The sequence below is a fragment of the Kryptolebias marmoratus genome, linkage group LG2 (genome assembly GCF_001649575.2).
Source record: "Kryptolebias marmoratus isolate JLee-2015 linkage group LG2, ASM164957v2, whole genome shotgun sequence".
Taxonomy (NCBI): Eukaryota; Metazoa; Chordata; class Actinopteri; order Cyprinodontiformes; family Rivulidae; genus Kryptolebias; species Kryptolebias marmoratus.
Window position 1 is genome coordinate 22,387,972 of NC_051431.1, and position 19,860 is coordinate 22,407,831.

General features: G+C 44.2%; 1 protein-coding gene across 2 annotated transcripts in view; it reads left to right on the forward strand.

Moving 5' to 3' along the window:
* Positions 1-392: 392 nt before the first annotated feature.
* git1 (G protein-coupled receptor kinase interacting ArfGAP 1) overlaps positions 393-19,860 on the forward strand; it is a 24,421-nt gene continuing 4,953 nt past the window's right edge. The window contains exons 1-15 of one of the 2 annotated variants that reach the window (XM_017434367.3): positions 393-548; positions 6,533-6,666; positions 7,355-7,467; positions 9,167-9,272; positions 10,663-10,749; positions 10,880-11,010; positions 11,111-11,205; positions 11,870-11,912; positions 12,355-12,381; positions 12,936-12,984; positions 14,940-15,012; positions 15,602-15,699; positions 16,115-16,226; positions 16,893-17,017; positions 17,709-17,861. In XM_017434367.3, coding sequence (XP_017289856.1) covers positions 497-548; positions 6,533-6,666; positions 7,355-7,467; positions 9,167-9,272; positions 10,663-10,749; positions 10,880-11,010; positions 11,111-11,205; positions 11,870-11,912; positions 12,355-12,381; positions 12,936-12,984; positions 14,940-15,012; positions 15,602-15,699; positions 16,115-16,226; positions 16,893-17,017; positions 17,709-17,861 — 1,398 coding nt within the window. In that variant the 5' untranslated portion in view covers positions 393-496. The remainder of the gene's footprint in view (positions 549-6,532; positions 6,667-7,354; positions 7,468-9,166; positions 9,273-10,662; positions 10,750-10,879; positions 11,011-11,110; positions 11,206-11,869; positions 11,913-12,354; positions 12,382-12,935; positions 12,985-14,939; positions 15,013-15,601; positions 15,700-16,114; positions 16,227-16,892; positions 17,018-17,708; positions 17,862-19,860) is intronic. The other variant, XM_017434368.3, reaches the window with a different exon arrangement.

The following is a 19,860-nucleotide window of genomic DNA, read 5'->3' on the forward strand; positions in this document are numbered from 1 at the left end:
ATTCTGGTGAAAGTGTGTTTCGCCTCGGGCCCCCCGCCTGTAGGTGGGCTGCGGGGCTGAGGCTGGGTGTGTGTCTGCGGCGCTGACCGGCGGCAGGTGGAGAGCTGCCGTCTCTCGGTGAACTGGAGGCAACGCAGGGGCCAGATTTATCGGAGCGGCGAGTCACACGCTGACACAGTTTTTATTTTTATTTTCATTTTTGTCTCCGAACGCAGGGGCTCAGATGTGACGCCTGGGCGAGGAGGAGACTGCTTTTAGGAACGGGAAACTCAGCCCTCAGCCCTCAGCCCCGGCCCGGGAAAGCTTGACCACGCCACCCGGCTTCCGGGGAATTCGGGGGGGGGCCCGCTGCGGTTGACGGCAGACGTCCCGTCTTTTGGCTCGAGGGAGGGGGGGAGGAGAAGGAGGAGAAGGAGGAGGAGGAGGAGGAGGGAAGACGGGCGAATATTCCCATCGGGCGCAAACCATCCGCAGCTCGGTCTCAGCCACTTTCGAGATGTCAAGAAAGCTCCAAAGGACGGAGGTCTGCGCTGACTGCAGTGCGCCAGGTAGGTAGGGAGGGCGTGTGGTGGTGGTGGTGGTGGTGGTGGTGGGGGGAATGAATAAAAATAGACTATTGTGCTGGAACAATACGGCGGAGAGGGCGACGTGGTGGGCTGGCGAGGCCGGAGCTGCTGCCACTGTCAGTGGGTCCGCAGAGCAGGAAAACGGCCGGGGGCCCCCGAGCGCTGCTTAGGCCCAACATAAACAGTGAAAAATAGGCGTGTTGCCAGCTAACAGCTGCTCAGCGTCAATGTAACTATTCGAGCAGCTTATCATATGTGTGTGTTTGCATGACGAGTCGCAGTTTATCCACTGCAGTGGGAGAGATTCGGGGTGTCAGCTTTATGCTTCCTTTTGGATCAGAACAGACGTCTGTTTTGATTTTTTTTTTTTTTTAGGACCGTCACAAACCACTTTTACCCATTAGCTTAGCTTAGCACTTAGGTGGCAATTTGAGGACAGCGCCTGACACCCCGGGCTTTATATCTCAACTTTTATTCTCACGACAGTGTTTAAAAACACATAAACAGCGTGCAGCGTTTGCTTGTGGCTCGTGCAGTTTGCGTACTCAACAGTTAGCTTAGCGTAGCTTAGCTTAGCTCGGGACGCTAGCCGCTCCGGCTAACTTCAGCTAAAAGGCAAGTTATTGCCAAGCTGATTCAAGCTACCAGCCAGCAGGTTTGACTGAATCTGACAGAAATCCTCGGTTGTTCCTGTCGGGTAAAAATGACTTCCTGAAAGTCTCTATTTGTTAATTTTTTTATGTCTTAACTTAGGTTAAAATGATAAATGTAAGGCTAAGGGAGCAGACAAAAGAAGGAAAAAAAAACAGTTGTTCTTTGAACAGAAGTAATGACTGACTTACACATGTATGCCAGCTGTAATAATAAATCATATTTGAAGGTTAGTTTTAACTCATTTGGGTATTATTATTGTTGTTGTTGAGGCAGTAGGAGGGATGTCAAATCAATCTTTCCAGCAGCTTTTTATTTTTCCCCCTTTCTGCATTTGCAGCCTGAACCTGCTCCCATGTTTAATTAGGATGTCTTCTGCGTTGTTAATCATGTGGACCTTGCTGGCCTTCATTCTTGTGTACTTTATTTTCAGCAGCTGCTCTCCACACAGCTGCGACCCCTGATAGATGTGTGTGTGTCTGTGTGTGTGCAAACTTTAAGGTCTCACTTCTTTGCGTTCAAAACCTTAAGGCGGTATCTCATTGGGCTGCTATTGTTGGAGATTAGTTTGTTACTCAGAATTGCAAAAAAAGGGGGGGTTCTCCCTTGCGCTCACTTAATTGTGTTTGCGACTGAGTGACCAGCGAGCTGTGTGGCCGTTTTTTTTTTTTTTTTTTTATAAATCCTGGCTTATTTTCACGTACACGGCTTGTAAAACTGCGTTCTGGGACGTGCACGCGATTTCATTGTTCGCCCATTCCGCTTGTTTTGTGCCCACTTTGGCAGCCACGTGTATGATTTAATCTGCTGAGGTACACTTTTGAAATGAAGACGGGCAGATTCGGTCTGAGCTTTGAATGGTGTGAATGCTGATTCAGGATGTTGAGGCTAAGCAAATGGACAAAGTGGTCTGTGATGGTCGAGAAAATCAAACCGGATGTCTTTTTTCCCGACCAAAAGGGAACCAGAAACATCAGATGAGAGCTCCTGTAGGTGTCAATATTCAGCTCTAGCGCTCTTGAGGCAGGTTGGAGACGCCCACGGCACAATTAAGGTGGGTTTGAGACGGGTTGGGGACGACTCTGTGACTGTTTTGAACTCACACGGCGGGGCTGCGCGCCTCCGCGACTCACAGAAGGAAACTGAGAACCCTTAGAAAGTCATAAAATATTCTGGGGACTTCCAGTCAGTTTCCCAAATAGTTGCAGCCCAGCGAGGAACCTTTCAGAGCTCCGTCTTCCCGCCGTTAATTTGGACATGAGTAACAACGATTCGTACAGGCCGTACCTGTCCCAGCATCTGGTTGTCTGTCCTTGTGTCCCTTTCAGCAGCCTCTCCCATGACATCACCTACTAAACACTAACCAGCAGCAGATAAGACCTACTTTTCATTCAATGTTGAACGTTAAAGTAGTTTGCAGAGTAGTTAATGTTTTCTATTGCTGGCAAAGCAGTTGGATATAAAATAAAGCCTTCTCAGAATAAGATCAACTATATGTTATACCAGTGAGTATTCCGCTTTTGGTCGTTTTACCTGACAGTGGCTGCACATTTCTTCCTCTGGCACCAGCTTTATGGCTGTAGCTCCTCCTAAGGCTGACACACACACACACACACACACACACACACACTCGCAGTGCGTCCTGTAAAACGCTGACTTGGCTGCTGGTGACAGGCCACCTCACTACTACTAAGCTTTGTGTCGTACAAGAGGGGATCTTTTTCGCTGGCATGGCTACAAAGCACAGCCGGTGCTCTTGATTTCCTCTCCAAACCTCGGGAGGTTTTAATGTCACGCCGCGGCCGCGCACGCGCACGCTTTATAGCAACCCTGAATCACGTCGTCGTGACGGTAATCCCTTTATTATTCAGCATTGATTGTTTCAGAAACCCGGGCCTCTCGTGCAAACACAGAGGACTGTTTTACAGCGTTGATTTAATGTCTTCCTGTTGACGTTTTAAGCTTTAGTTATCACCCGCGATAATATGTTTTGTGTGTGTGTGTGTGTGTGTGTGTTTGTTTGCCTGTGCTGTTTTCTCATGAACCACTGAACAGATTTTGATGAAACGTTCAGAAATTAATTGTTGGGTTGTTGGAGTCAGTCTGCTGAGTCAGTTGTAGATACTAAACTAACATTTGATGTGGTAGTAGTTGTGAGTCATTCCCAACACATGCTCCAAGCACCAACAGACAGCGTGATATATTGCAGTATTGCATGATATTATTAGTTTTTAAGTTTTACCAAAATGGCTATAGCTGTCATGTCTCAACACGGGAAGCTCTCGGCCCAAAACTCTGGCGGCAAAGGTGGCGGGTGATATGCATTCCTTCGAGGAATGCTAGGCCTTAAATCAATTTAATTAAAAAATTCAACAAGACGGCTACAGAATTTATTTCTCACCATTAATAGTCATTATTGCAGATGTTTTAGAGAGGTTTAATTGACGCTAATAAAAAAGAAATGGTCAATACTGTGTTGTGGGAAATAAGCTAGTTTTAGGCGAATTTATGTCATTTTGCCGTTTCGGCTAATAAAGCACTGCTAATAGTCTGTCCTGGTTTTATAGCCTTATGCCGAAGCCATCATATTGATTCAGTGAACAGGGCGGGTAGCCTAGACCGTGGGCGTTTTTATATTTATTACGCAGATTAAGTAATTAAACTGCTGCAGTCCGGCCTCTAAAGCCATATGCACTACCACTCTAAACAAGGGAATCCCATTCATCAAAGGTATTTTGCATTTGCTGCTATTTTTGCTTCTGGCAACAACAAAAAAAAAACAATCCTCAAAGCATGTCAGTTCATCAGATGATGGACTATTTTGGCTCCATTAATGCGCTAAGCTGGGACAGTTTTATCCCAGGCTGAGGGGTGACTCATGCAGATGTGTGTTTGAATGAATTGTGTGTGTGTTGGTGTGTTTCGATATTAGACGTGGAGCTGCTCATCTCATCATCAGGGTCCTGAGGGCATAAACACGGCCCAGACTCTCTGACGAGTCTTTTGAAGTCGTAGGCCTAACAATGCTCCTTTTTGTATCACCGTGCGGTAAAAGTTATGTTTCAAAGTGCTTGTTACATTTTCCTAAAAGTGATATTTTCCCCATAATTATTTCCATTTATCCATCTACTTTATCCGCTTCTCCATTCTGGGTCACGGGGAGCTGGTGCCTATCTCCAGCCATCACTGTTCAAGAGGCGGGGGACACCCTGGACAGGTCGCAAGTCCATCATAGGGACAAACAAAACAAATCATTCACGCTCTAACTCAGGGACAATTTAGAGTTACCAGTGAACCTAACATGCATGTTTTTGGTCTGTGGGAGGAAACCGGAGAACTTGGAGTAAACCCACATGAGCGCAGGGAGAACATGGAAACTCCACCCAGAAAGGCTCCAGGTCAGGAAGCGATCCTGCGACCTTCTAGCTGGGAGGCGACAGCGCTAACCACTGCGCCGCTGTGCCACCCATTGTTGAACCAGACAGACCACGGTCAAAAGCAGGTTTCGCTCTTATTCTAAAATGAAAATGGCAGCGCTGACTTGTCTTTTTGCTGGCCGCTTTGTGTGTATTCATGCCTAAAATTTCTCAAAGGAATGCTTTTCACCCAACACCTTTCACACCAGAGTTTAAACTAAGATCATCTTAAGTTGAGAAATGACAGAGCTGTAAACAATTTAGTCAACCCCCCTGTGCGTAACGCTGTTTCTGATCTCACGGAAACTTTCGAGACGTCACAGTCGTAGTCTGTGTTGTGAATGACTCTCAGCTACTACCACCTCAAAATTTAATAGCCGTTTTTGTCTTGGATTAGCTGTTGTGGATCTCTTGAATCGGGTCCAAAAGTTAATAACTCATAGATGCACATCCAGTGATTACTTTCGGCACTTTCACAAGATTTTTTGCTAACAGACATGAGAAAAAACAGTATTGTCTTTCGTTGGCCGTCGAAAAATTTAACTCATTGCTTGGATCAGAAACTAAGAAAAAAAAACATTAATAAAAATGTGAGTTTGGCTGCAAATGAATTGTGAAAAGCAGTTCTGCAAATATTATTATTAGGTAGATCTGTCCAGGCGTGCCTTTGTATTTAGCTGACCCCGGTAGTTTTGCATAAATGTTTCTTTCTCTGTGTATATTTAAAAACAGCTGGATAAAATTTGAAAAAAACACATCTCTGTCACCGTTTTGGCCTCAGTTTCCCATGTCTGAGGTGTGTTGTTGTCCCCCCCGTCCTCCTCTTGGTTAACGGCGCCCCAGGGAAGGATTAACGCTGCTTAGTTTTTATCTTCAGGAGCTTAGCTTCCAATCAGTCGCCTGTATTTAGATGAAGAGCTGCTGACATAAAGTTAATCTGTCGGCGATCCGTTGGCGCTTGGAGTATGCGTTGTGCATTAGCCTCAGCTACTACCACACCAAATGTCAGGTCAATGTCTGTAAAAACGACTGACTTGCAGCCGTTTTTGTGTTGATTAAGGTTGATTAGCTGTGGTGGCCATCTTAAATTGCGGTGACTCCAAAATGTAATCAGCTGTAGATGTACATCCAAAAATTCCTTCCTGAGAGTCTCATTAAAATCTGTCTTGTGGTTGGTGAGATATTTTGCTAACAGACACATGAATAAACAGATAGCAACTACATGACAGCCCACCTGTCAAGGCGTCCGTCATCTCTCCATCTAATCTGCCAGACTGGGAAAGATGGCTGCCTTTGCACTTTTAAGCTTTTCTGTTGCATCTACCCTGATTATCTGACCAAAATCTACAGGAGGGTTTAAATGCCAAAACAACAAAGTTCGGCTTCATTCTGAAGGACAACTCACAAGTGATTTTGGGATCTAACAAGTGACCTAAGCGATTGCAAACTGGGGCTACAGAGCGGGTCTTTCTTCTTCTTCTTCTTCTTCTTCTTCAGAACGGTGGCTTTCAGCTGTGTTTTGGGTTTGCGTTTTCAGTAGTGCATTTATTTGAAGCACTTTGTTCAGCTCAGACAGAGTCGCTACACTGAGCTCACCCGCCGTGTTGTCCAGGAGACGTCCGTCACACATACAAAGCGTCGAGCAACACGTAGAAGCAGCCGATCTTCGTTCCGCCCGGCCTGCTCCGTTTCTGAACCCGTCTGCGGGGGACGTGGTGGACGTTTTCTTTTATAAAACGGCCAGAGTGCGACCATTTTTTTTTTTTTTTTTTTTTTGCACAACTGCTGTATGACAGAGCCTCAACATTTCAATTCTGCTGCGACGAGCGCTTGAGTTGGTTGGAAGAGCTGCGAACTGACGTGCGATTGGATGGCGGTGTTTTTGTTTGTGTTCGTCAGACCCGGGGTGGAGCAGCATCAACCGGGGAGTTCTGATCTGCGACGAATGCTGTTCAGTCCACCGCAGCTTAGGCCGACACATCTCCATAGTAAAGCACCTGAGGCACAGCGGATGGCCTCCCACACTACTGCAGGTGAGAAACAAGGAACGGAAGCAACATGTCCAGATTGATGCCACAGAAAGAGACTTGGACCTTTACAGTCTAATCTCTTTTGAAGGGGTTTTCTGTCAGATAGTTATCAAAAGTCAGTACCTTATCAGACAAATGCTCGTGTTTATTAGCATGACAATGTGCATGCTATTTGTAGGTAGGTAAGTAGGTACATTTATTTATATAGCGCTTTTCAGCATGAGGCTACTCATTTGTAGTGGGAAGGAACCTTTTTTGGCCTTGTTTACTTAGTATTTATAAATGATAATAAAAAATATGTTTGAATTATTCAGTATAGTGGCTTGAAGAGCTGCTACAGAGAAGTGGCTCAAATTAAATGCCCTAACCATAGAGAAGCGGTTGGTATGATAAAGTTAGGGAAGGTTTCATCATAGAAAAGCAGATTCTTTTTGAGATTACAAGATGGGAAACTTGAGGACAGATTTAAATCATACAGGCTATTAAGCAACCTTTTTTATGTTTATGATTTAATAGTTTATTTGTTATTAATATTACTCCTTTCTTTACATGCACAGTCAGTAGTCTGTTATATTTGTTTTCTATGTTTAGTTATACTGTTAATATTTCAGTTGAATCTCTCTGTAGCCTCGTTTAATTGTCGTGCAATGATGGTTTTGTGATTTTTAAAGTCTTTATCTTTGCGTTTCAGATGGTTCAGACCTTGGCCAGTAACGGGGCCAACTCCATATGGGAACACAGCCTCCTGGACCCCGCGCAGGTGCAGAGCGGTCGGAGGAAACCAAACCCTCAGGACAAGGTCCAGTAAGTGTTTTATTCGCTGCCTTTTTAAAAAACAAAACGCAGAACAACACAAGCAAACGCGAGCGGGAGCTTCCTGTCGCTCCGTGAAACCGCTAAGCGTTTTCAGCGATGAAGAGCATTCGCACCCAAATCTTACTTAATACGCTCCCGAGTTGAGCCTCACATCGAGCTCCTTATAATTCTTCATTTGCTCTCGGGCTGCGGCTGTTTGTAGCAATTAACTTTATGGAGCGCTTTGGGTTGAAACGTGTTTATGGGGAGGGGTCACGATAACAGCAATTAGATGTGCAGGAGAGCCTGTTAAAACGCCACGGTGAGCGGGGAAAACCAGGGATGTTTGTTCGTCCTGGAGATCAGTTATCTGCCGCCGACGAGAGTTTGTCTATTATTCATCAAGCTGTTTGGTTTTAACGGGAACAAAGCCCGTTTGTGTTCCGCTCAGGGAGGAGAGACGTGTTGCTGAAAAGCTCGTACTCCATGAGAGTAAAGAGAAGCTGTTTTTCACCTCCTCGAGGGATAACAAACATGCAGTCTTTGTAATCAGGGGAGGATATCTCTGTAAAATCAAAGCTTCTGTTTAGATGAAGGCATCTAAACAGAATCTACGAATAACTTTTCCATAGGTTTTGCCAGCACACGATTGACTGCAGCCGCTTAAAAAAACAAAACAAAACTGGACGATTTGAACAATGAGTCGTATCAAAACGGAGAGGAGGGAGCTGACGTTAGCTTGAACCTAAATCTAGGTGCAGCCCGTCGCCGACATGGAAGGACCCGGATAGATTTTAAAAATGGCCGACTCAAGTGAAGCGGATCGCTTTAGTGAGCGACTCAGATTAACCCATAAAGTGAACTGAATTTCCCACCTCTAAACAGAACCCATTTATAAAACAAATATTGTTTAAAACTATGAAACAGAGTGGTGTTTAAGGTTATATTAACCCTCTGGGGTCTAGGGTGAAACTGGACGTTTTTTGGACTATTTTAAATTTGCTTTATATTTCACCCTCAAAGTGGTTAAACCTGCCATGTTTGGAGTCATTTTTTTCAGCACAACCTCCCAAGTGTGAATTTCAAGTAATATTTTACTTTTGACCTACTGTATTAACACAACAGACCTAAAATCACACAAAAAACATAAAATCTGAGTGGAAATTTCTTTGTTTTTTTACTATAAAAACCATAAAAATACTTAATGAAATGTTTTTACAACTTAGAATGCAAATATAATCAGTAATATTCATAGACACATGAACAAATTGAGCAAACAACAAAGTTATATAGACTTTCTCCATTAAAATGCTGATAATTTCTTAGGCGTTCTTTAGACAAAACACTCAGGAGTTCTAAAAATTGTCATAAATCCTTTGGGCCACTCATATAAACAGTTTATGTCCAAAACAAGGCAGAGGGGCACATTACATTCTTAGTTTTGGTCATTTTCTATGTCCTGTTCATACAGGATTATTCACGTAAATGTTATAAAATATATCCTGATGCATGCTCAAAATATGCTTCCAAAATATGGATCTGAATCTGTCTCTTGTTATTATTTTGGCTTTAAGGGAGACATACAAAACATGTTCTGATTCCAGTAATACTTCTCTAAAAAATAATGGATAACCTAGTTCATCAACAGTCCTCACTGTCTGTCCCAGACTCTTTTTATTATTATTATTAATATTTTTATCCTTCCCAGTCCCACAAAGTCTGAGTTCATCAGAGCCAAATACCAGATGCTGGCGTTCGTGCACAAGCTTCCCTGCCGCGATGATGACGGCGTCACCACGAAGGATCTCAGCAAGGTACGGCCTGCGGAGGCACGTTTAGGCATCAATCGGGGGGGAAATCGGCGTCACTTTTACAGCACAGAACATATGTTTTTGTTGCAATGTGATTATTTTGTTTTATGGCAACAAAACGTATCGAAGCGACTTTAATTGACCAAATCTGGGCTTCATTATAAGAGTATTTACATCCATATTAGAAGAACGGTTCAGGAATTACAACGGCTATTTTCAGCCAATATAAAGATCATTTAATTTGTTTTTATGGAGAAGCTCGTTCGGTCTTTAATGCTGCTTATTTTTGCCTTTCGCACTCTTGAGTCGCTCGTGCAGTTTATTTGGGGCTATGGCTCATTCGTACTGTCACTGCAAGGGGTGTGTACACGCTCTTCTGTTTGTCCAGGTTTATTTATCAAGACGCAATAAAATAAAATCATTGAACCCAGCTCTTGTCATTAGGAATGGCATCACTCAAAATAATACGCTTGGTCATTATTTACCTAAATCTAAATATGCTCTCAGTATTCAGGTGTTTACCAGGCTTCCACGGAGGGAAACACGAGGAGTTTAAAGAAGATGAAGAGGGTTAAGAAGCCATTATCAAATAACTGAGAAGGATCATTCACAGATGGCAAACGTTGCCAGGACTTCCCACCTGGAAGTCAGAGCTGATAATGATCAGCGGTGAAATGACAAAGCTCTATTTCAGGCGCTGCATGTCTCGATTAAGTTTAATGTTAAAGTGTATGTCAGTAAAAAAAAAAAAAAGACTGAACGTATGATGCGTTTGAAGCGGTTTCCAGGAGAAAGCTTTCTGTCTGTAAAAAGGAACACGGCTGCTGTTAGCAAATCTGAACAAACCACGAGACCAGACACAGACACCTCCCCTCACGCCAGCCGTTAGTGACGGAGGGGTCGGACTCAGGAACGGGTGGGCACCCACGTGACCAACCCTCTGTGTCTGCTCTCCCAAGTGTTCGCTGTGTGTAATGGAGGGCTTTATTACAGAAAGGATGCTCAGACCATCCATCTTTATTATTTCCTGTGGACGTCCGAGGCCTTTTTATGTTGCAGGAGTTCAAGTTTTCTTCTTTTTCGTTCAGAATGTCCTGAAGTATTGATTTGCCCACCCCCATTATCTTACTGGTTTAGAGTTTTTTTGTTGGCTAAGGTTTGTCCCATTGGTGGTGTATTCAACTGCATGTTTTTGGGTTCACAACAGCAACCTTCAAGTTAAAAATGTTTATAACTGAGACGATTTTCATGAGCTCAGCTGAGAAATGAGATGTCTAGTCAGGATGAGTTTAGAATAATTAGGCAACATGAACATATTCATACCTGGAACATGTCCCTGTGTGTTTCTCTCTCCTAATTTCTGCTTTTTTTTGTTTTATTTTCTCTCTTTTAGCAACTCCATTCGTGTGTCCGGACAGGCAGTTTAGAGACGTGTCTTCGGCTCTTGTCCCTCGGCGCTCAGGCCAACTTCTTCCACCCGGTCAGGAAAAAAAAAAGAAAAGAAATTGACTCATTCTTCCATCGAGTGAAGCTGTCCTCTCTATACAAGGCTTGTTGTTTGTGACTGTGTCTGTGTGCCTCCTCCTGTTTCCCCCCCGCCCCGCATTCAGGAGAAAGGCACCACCCCGCTCCACGTGGCGGCCAAGGCGGGGCAGATCTTGCAGGCCGAGCTGCTCGTCGTGCTCGGCGCCGACCCCGGCGCGCCCGACCTCAACGGGCGCACGCCCATGGACTCCGCGAGGTACAAGCGAAGCCACGCTCGCCGATCGCCTATCGGCCGTAGAGTCGAAGTAAGGGCAACCGCGGAACCCAAAGCCTGAAGGATGTGTTTGTTTTTCCAGGCAGGCGGGTCATGTAGAGCTGGCGGAGCGACTGGTGGAGTGTCAGTACGAGCTGACCGACAGGTTGGCCTTCTACCTGTGCGGCCGGCGTCCAGGTAACTCCATCTGAGGCAGACTGGACTTCACACGTGAAGCACTTAAAGGAACTCTTTGATCATTTTAAAGTGGGTTTCTGTGTAAAAGGACAACCTCAGTTTGGAAAACTGCAGTTTTCTTCTGACAGGACCAATGAGCTAACAGCTGTGACTCCAGGAAAGCTTTACACCGCTGTCAGCTTTGCATTACTTTTATTTATACAGAATTCTGTGGTTGTTTACAAGCATGGCTAGCAGCAGCAGCTAGCTGTAGCATTTCCAGGGCAATCCAGGGGGTCACATCCAGCAGCAGTTTCACAACATTTCGGCTGAAATAACCCTATAATGCCAGATTTAATGCGGTGTAAAAGTTTGGATATTAGCGATATTATTATTTTCCAGATTAGAGGGGTTTAAAGACGACGGCAGTCCGCTTTAAAAACGAATCTACCCCCGCTAAAGCAGCTTGTCCCATCTTAAAACAAGTCCAGTCTTTACAATTTCATAGCGATTCATGCAAAGGCTGTGATTTAAACCTTTATATGACTGTGACTATGACTCGATCAACAACTTTTACACTGAAACCCTCTTCAAGATGGCTGAACTATCCTTTCAACCACACTAAGACACTGCTGCAGCTTTTAAACAGTTATTTAAAAAGTCTCCATCCTTCTTCTCTTCTTAGATCACAAAAACGGGCATTATATCATTCCTCAGATGGCAGACAGGTATGGATCTGTTTCTTTCTCTGTTTGTTGGCGTTGAACCGATGACCTTAATGCTTGCGCCGAGCACTTTAATTGCATGAAAATAAAGTCTGCTAACGTGCTAAACCTCCGTGACCGCTTCACGTTCTCTCCCTCTCCGTTACGGATCGAATCGACAGCGATGTAGTGCAGTGTTCTCACCACAGGGTGTCCTCGTATAGTTCAGTTTGACTAAACTAGCTGAATCCCGTCGAGCATCTGTCCCGTTCCCAAGCTGCCCTTTAACCCCACTCGGCTCCCGCTCTGCTCTGCTCCGCTCCGGCGAATGTTTCCCCTCGATGATCACGATAAGAAAGCTGTTTTCATGTGGCCTCTCTTCCACTTCCTTCTGTCTGTTTCTTCCTTTTTTTTTTTTCTCACTCGTTTTCTGTTCTCTCCCTTTGGCTGCGCTTGGTGGAGCCAGAGCTCGTCCTAAGTGCCCGACACAGAGGTATCTCTACTTCCCTTGTTCCTCTCCTCCTAAAGAAAGTGCTTCCTCAATTTCACTTTCTTTTTCTTTTGCTGCTTTAATTTTTTTTTTTTTTTCTGTGTATGTTTCCCCACTTCACCACAATAATAGGTCAGTTTGTTTTCAGATTTAATTTAATCAAAAACTGCTATGTTTGCTTAATTGTTTTTGTCAGTAGAACAGTTTTAGATGTCCTCTTAAAGATTTTATAACTTGTTTTTTTTGTGTGTTATCTCTAAATAGAAGAAAATGTAGTTTTTAACTTACTGAGAAAGTAATTGCACATTAGGTGAAGATGTAAAGAGAAAGCAGATCTGTTAACTCCAGCAGTCACTATCAAAGCTGTGCCATTCCCATCCAGAACATACCTGCCCCTTCCCATGTTTTTTTTATTTTTTAACAAACTTCCTTCTTACTTTTTGCTTTAATCACTATATTCTGTTTTCTTCCTTTAGTCCCTGTCTGCCTGTCTGTCTGTGCTCTGTTTATTTATGATCTGTTCCAGCAGCTTTATTTTTATTTACTTATTTTTGCAGTCTGGACCTCTCTGAGCTGGCTAAAGCTGCCAAGAAGAAGCTCCAAGCGGTGAGTAAAATTTTTAAGATGGCCAATAAACCGTTTATGATGCGGTGCTGCTGACACCAAGACCCTGCTCAGGCTTGCTTCTTCAGCGCGGCTTTAGCAATCAGATGGCGTTTGGGGAGCGCTAAACAGGTGTGAACGTCCTCAATGTGCGTTAAAACGGTTTTCCATCAGACGGCCTGTATTTGGTGTCTGAACACAGTCTGTCAGCATTTGACTTATTATCTGGATGTCTTGAATTGTTCAGCTGCCGGTTCATTACAGATAATTTAACAGCCACTGTTGGAAATATCCTGAAGATACATTATTCTTTTTTTTTCCCCCATTAAAAAAATGAATGAATCGTTTATCAGACTCCGTCTCAACAAAAACACTGCAGAAACTAATCAGAAACTGCAGTTTCTGATTAGTTTGTTCAGATTGGTTTGGAGCTGATTGGGTCCCACTGTGTGGTCACTGTCAGCTATAATGTGCCGTGTCACTCACAGGGCAACAGTCCGAGCAGCGTTACGTCATTTTTATATTCCCATAACAGAGCACTGATGTTCACAGTGAAGCTGTGTGAACGATCTGATGACTGCGGTGGATTGTTTCAGATTAAAGTCTTCAGTCTTTGCTCAGACACTAATCATAGTGACTTCACAGTGGCTCAGGAGGTAGGGGGTTCATCTTGTAACCAGTTGGAGCCCCCGCTCCATCAGTCTCAGCCGTTGTGTCCTTGGGCAAGACTGGCAAGACTTCACCCGCCTTGCCTACTGGTGGTGGTCAGAGGGCTCGGTGGCGCCGGTGTGATGGTAGCCTCACTTCTGTCAGCCCGCCTCAGGGCAGCTGTGGCTACAGTGTAGCTTACCACCATCAGTGTGTGAAGGAATGAATGACTGTAGGGTGAAGCTCTTTGGGGTTCTTGGACTAAATAAAGTGAAGTGAAGTGAAATTTATTTATATAGTGCTTTTCAGCAGCAAGGCGATCCAAAGTGCTTCACAACACAGAAACAACAACAGAATGAAATACAGAAATAAAAACATCAATCAGGTAAATTTTAGCTAATAGTCAGATTAGTGAATAAACTTTCCTCTAAGAGGAGGCATTTGAAATACAGCAAAATCAAATATAGATAACTATAACAGCGTAATGAGTAGTTTTAGCTAATAGTATGATTGGTTTAACTAGAACAGGTAATTTGAGTAAACTAACAATCTGTAAGTCGGTCAGTGATGTATAACCTAAACAACAATCAGGTACAGAATCAAATACAGAAATACAGAGATAAAAACATCAATCCGGTCAAAAGCAATTCTTGCTAACAGAACGGTTAATATAATGATATTGATAATAAAAACAAGTCTTTATTATACTAGGTACAGAGCCGTTCAGTGATCTATAGATCAATAGGAATATTTTAAAGTCTATTATTTAACTTGGATCAAAACTTTCATCTAAGAGGAAATATTAAAGTTGATAAAGTGATAACAGGTCTTAATAGTGCTATACAAGTGCAAGGCATTTACCATTTACCATACTGATAGTCAGAGAAAACTCCACAACAATGGCAATGAACCCTGTTAATGTTAAAATAATACAGTTCAGGTGTTTGTCCTGTTTGTTGCTGCTCTGACAGCTCACTTCAACGTGGCTGCATGTGTCTGCATACAGATCCACAAACAATCTGATTGCATTTTACTGCCAGGTGTGAAGGCTCCTAATCAGAACTGTCCACTTGCAGTCAAATCAGTCTGAACAGGGCCCTAAAGGGTTAAGTGTCAGACTGGGGTTCTTGAAAGTGGCCAAAATAAAGTTTGATCTTTTCAGATTTGTCTCTTAGAGCTTAAAGTGGCAGAAATTTAAACCTGAAATATGTCAAATCTGTTGTTGTCCCGATGAAGGCAGGGACTCGATGCCGCCTTCAAACCCCTCTAGACGTGTACAGATCTCATTTTAATTTGTCTGTGTGGTTCAGCTCAACAACCGGTTGTTTGAGGAGTTGGCGATGGACGTCTACGACGAGGTGGATCGCAGAGAAAACGATGCAGGTCAGCCTCGTCCTCTTCCTCCTTTTGCTTTGTCCTCTGTACTGTAAGCGAGTCATATAGAGAGTTTAAAACCTCTCTCGTTGCCATCGTCGGCGGTAACTTGGAGATGAAACTTGGGCAGAAAAACGAAGCGTGCGGAGAAAGACGAGAAGGAACAAAAGTGAGGTTTTGTAGGATGGATTGAAGGGGAAAAAAAAGGAAAAGCAACCGGAGAGGAGGAGAGTCAGAGCAAGGAAGTGCCTTCAAATTCTTCAATCCCTCCTCCTCCTCCTTTCCTTCACTTCATCTCCTTCAGTAACAGTTTAAATAAAAACGTTCTGACAGAATCCCAGCAGGTAAGTGGCACAGACACATTTCACTTCACACGGTGCTCATAACTGAGCTTCGCCATCTTAGATTCAGTTTTCCCCGAACTTTGTTTATGTTTTCGTGCGTGTGTGTGTGTGTGTGTGTGTGGGTGGACGGATGGACCGAGTTTGGTGTGGGTGGCTGCACATGCTCTGGCTACGATGACCCTGCTGCTTAAAGACACACACCCACAGCCTTCTATATATATTGCGTTATTTTTCTGTTTTTTTTCTGCCTTCAGTGTGGTTGACGACGCAGAACCACAGCACTCTGGTAACGGAACGAAGCGCCGTCCCGTTCCTGCCCGTCAACCCTGAGTACTCTGCTACACGAAACCAGGTAAACGCCCCGCACACACACCTCGCCCTCGTGCACAGAAAGAACTCCGGCACCGCCACGTTTGCCGACTAGTTCCTCGCCTTTTGATCCTCTCCGGGCATATTGCTGGAAGCCGTGCCTTTTTATTCTTTCGTGCAGATGCCTAATTGCGCGGTTTCGTGTGTCTTTGCGAGCACAGTTGTTACGGTTTGTGTCCGTGTGTGTGTGTGTGTGTTGTGAGCGTGACTGTGTTTTTCCACAGCACATGGTGTCTGACCTCAGGAGTCACACAGCCACAGAGCTACTGACTGTAGGCTGCGCTCGTGGTCCACGTGGCTCACAATGAGAGGACCTGTGAGCCGGAGTGGACTCGAGGCAGCCGCGCGGACTTGCACGCCTTGAAATCTGACTCGGCTCGTGCTCGCTGTTCTCTCAGGGTCGTCAGAAGCTGGCCCGTTTCAACGCCCGGGAGTTTGCCACGCTCATCATCGACATCCTGAGCGATGCCAAGAGGAGGCAGCAGGGAAAAGGTCTCAGCAGCCCTACTGGTGAGACCGGGAAAGAAAGGCTCTGATCACAGATCCATCTTTAACATGTCATGTTAAAACTAGCATTCCTTGAAGAAACTCTTACCCCTTTGCCTTGCACGCCTAAGTTTTCAACAAAGATTTTACATCATCTGTTAGCGTTCAAAGCATGTGTTTGAGATGACTCAGCTACTGACACATCAAACTGTAGCTCAAAACCCGTCAAATCGACTGAGTCATGGCCTCTTTGTGTTTGTGAAGGTCGACTAGCTCTGGCAGCCAACTTGAATCAGGTCGACTCCAAAAGTTAATCGGTTGTAGATGTACGCTCGATGATTACTCTCTGAAGGTTTCAATAAAACACGTTGACTCGTTCATGAGATATTTTGCTAACAGACACAAACACAGTCAGGCACAGGTAATTACTTCCCTTTCATTATAGCTTATAGGGTTATAGTTACAATCAGATTGAACAGGAACCACCTAGAAAACAATTTTGTGACTCATATTTGCAACATTAAAACTGGACCACACTGCTTTTTTTAAAACTGTTTAGTTTTTAAACATCCTCTGTGTCATATCAGCTGAATAAATATATTCTTGTCAACATCCCCGAGAGAAGCAGAAACCTTAAACAAGGTTTGAATGCGTTGTAATAAATGATTTTTTTTTTTTTCCTGGCGTCAGACCCGCTGGACCTGGGCATAGATGATGACATGCACGACTACGACACGGTAGCTTCAGACGAAGACACAGACAGCGAGCTGACCACCCAGAACAACAACAACACGCAGCGCAGCAATCGCGCAAAGGTAACCTGCGCTTTTTACCCGAACCACCGCTGCACGCGCTTTCCAACGAGCAGTTTCCGAACGCCACCCGGCAGCCCGCTTGGGTTTTCCTCGAGCAGGTTCCAAAAGGAGCTTGAACCGCTTTTTTTTTTTTTTTCTTCTTCTCCCTGATGTGACATCATCAGCTATTCTGGGTCCGCGTGTGTTGTTCAGCCGTACTGTCAGGGAGGAGAAGAAGAATCAGAGGAGAAGGGCAGAAAAATGGTGCGAGGGTGGCGTTAGTGAGGAAGTTACTAAACGGAACAACTCACAGGACGACACGTGACACTGTTTCTATCGGATTGTGGTTTTTTTTTTCCTGAGGTTCAAGTAAAAGAGTGGAAGGGCTCAGAAAAGTGGTGTTTGGGCGTTGTTGCTGGTTTAGCTGGAGGCTGAGTCGGAGCGTGCTTCAGGGTCACAGGAAGTGGGGGTGGGGTGCACTGAGAGCAAGAACTGAGGCTCTACTGTTTAAATGTGGGCCAGAGCTCTTCCCCTCACACAGCTGTAAGCTCTGTTTACACACAGTTAAATCCAGGGATGGATCTGCGCACTCACAAAGATTATACTGATCAGACAAACGCCGAAGAAAAGTCATTCACGTCTTGGTTTTAGTGTCCTGATGATTTGTGTGTGTTTTTTTTTTCCGCCCCCCGTTTGTCTCCGCTCACCTCAGAGCATGGACTCATCGGACTTGTCGGACGGCCCCATCACCCTGCAGGAGTACCTGGAGGTGAAGAAGGCCCTGGCCTCCTCGGAAGCCAAGGTGCAGCAGCTGCTGAAGGTCAACAACAACCTGAGCGAGGAGCTCCGGAGGCTTCAGAAGGAGGTACGACGGCTCAGGCAGCTCCAGGCAGCTCCAGGCAGCTCCAGGCAGCTCCAGGCAGCTCCAGGCAGAGAGGCAGAGTAGGAACACTGCAGCAGCCGCTCTACTCACTCTTAGATTAACGTTAAACAAAATCAGTTTTTTAACGTTTGAGAATTGATTCGGAATTAGGGACATGCGTCTAAAAATAGTTTATAACCCACACCTTTATCTGTCAGGATATTAAACTCTGAAAATCTAGCGGAATCAGGAGAAGAGAGATGAGAGGACTCAAGGAAGTTGAGTTTTTGTCAGAAAGGTGAAAGGAAAAACAGGAGGATACAAAATCAGACTCAAAGAAAACACATAAAACAGATCGGATCAAATCAAAGAAATACTTTGACTAGAAGATTTATTCAGATATCTGCTTTCAGTGTTAGCTTAAAAACCCGTAACTGTTCCCGCTCACATGTGGGGCCTGGGTGTTACAAATACTAATTCTTATTTAGTGTTTTATTTGTTTTCTTTTGTATTTATAATGCTTATCAGTTGTTTATTGTTGCTTTTTTGTGAGTCATCATCATGAGCTCAGTGGTTTTATTAGAGACCGCCGGTGTTTGTTTGTTTGTTTGTTTACCCATAATCCATTTGTGTATTTTTGTTGTCACTCCTCACGGAGGATTTATTAAAGATCTGAAGCAAACATGCACTTTAAAAAAAAATAACCACTACATCCACTCCAAGTGACAAAAAATAATGTTGAAGCAGCAAAGCATCTTATTTGCTGTATATACAGTTATGTACAACTTACAGCAAAAATATGGAATCACCACTCTGATTATTCTCTAATGTAAGTAAACCATGGACATATATAAAGTTTTAAAAAACCAACTAAAATAAATAAGAATTCCCTGTTGAAGAGCCTCATGTAACGCAGCATTAAGAGCTAAACACAAGCTTCTACAGCGATGCGCCAGCTAACTGTAAGCATGGGAGAAAATCTTACATGATTGGCGTCGAGTTTATCGCTGGATATTTATACACAAGTCAGAGGTTTCACAATTATTACTGAAAACAGTCCTTTTATAATAACGTCAACCATTCCTTCTGGATGCGTATTCAGAGTTCAGCAAAGAAAAGATGAAGGTGATGTGAAAACACGCAGCTTCACTGCAACACGTTTCTGCTACAGGAAGCTACGGTCGCTCTACTCGGCTGACTCTAAGGGTGCGTTCCCGGCAGCCATGTTTAGTCCGCTTTAATCGAACTCTGGTTCGTTAGGGGAGGAGTGAACGCTTCAATCCAACTCTGATGAGGACCAAAAAAAGCAAACTCTGGTCCGCCTAAAAACCTCGGTATCGTTTCGGTTGAAGTGAACTCAGCCGCAGTTCGAATGCATATGTGACCTGAGACCGGAGACCGCTCCAAAAGCAGGAAGCGGACTACAGCACAGGGCCTTCTGGGTAAATACAACCAAAACAAACACGTTTCTACCACTAGAGGGAGAAATGGCTCCAGGTTAGAACAGAAATCCTAAAAGCGCCCAAATTTGACGCCACTCCATTTTTGTTTCCTTTTCCAGAAGAAGGAAGTTGCGCTCAGCGTCTTCTTCAGAGGTTTTCGTGTCGTTTCCTTCAGTAGTTCTCGGTGCAGCGCCACCACAGGCGAGGAGGGGAACAGGTCGCTCAAATACAAATACGTCCCTGTTTAATACTGTTTAATTCCCCAAATAAACTCCTGACTCAGCATGGTTTGAGGGTGGTGATTACATGTTTTTACCTGAGGGTTGGACTATAACCTCCTACAGTTTTGTTTGATCTTAAAGCTGTTTATTAAAGTATGTTTAGGACAGACTCCACCCTCCTTCATCACTGACAGAACTTACTTTAAAATGCCATGTCTGACCCTTTTCCTTTTTTTTTGTCAAGCCTGTGATTATAAATGTTTGTTTTTGACCTTTCAGTTTATTACTCCCCTCCACTACCTCCCCATGTTCCTTCTTCCATCCATCCCTCCCTCCCTC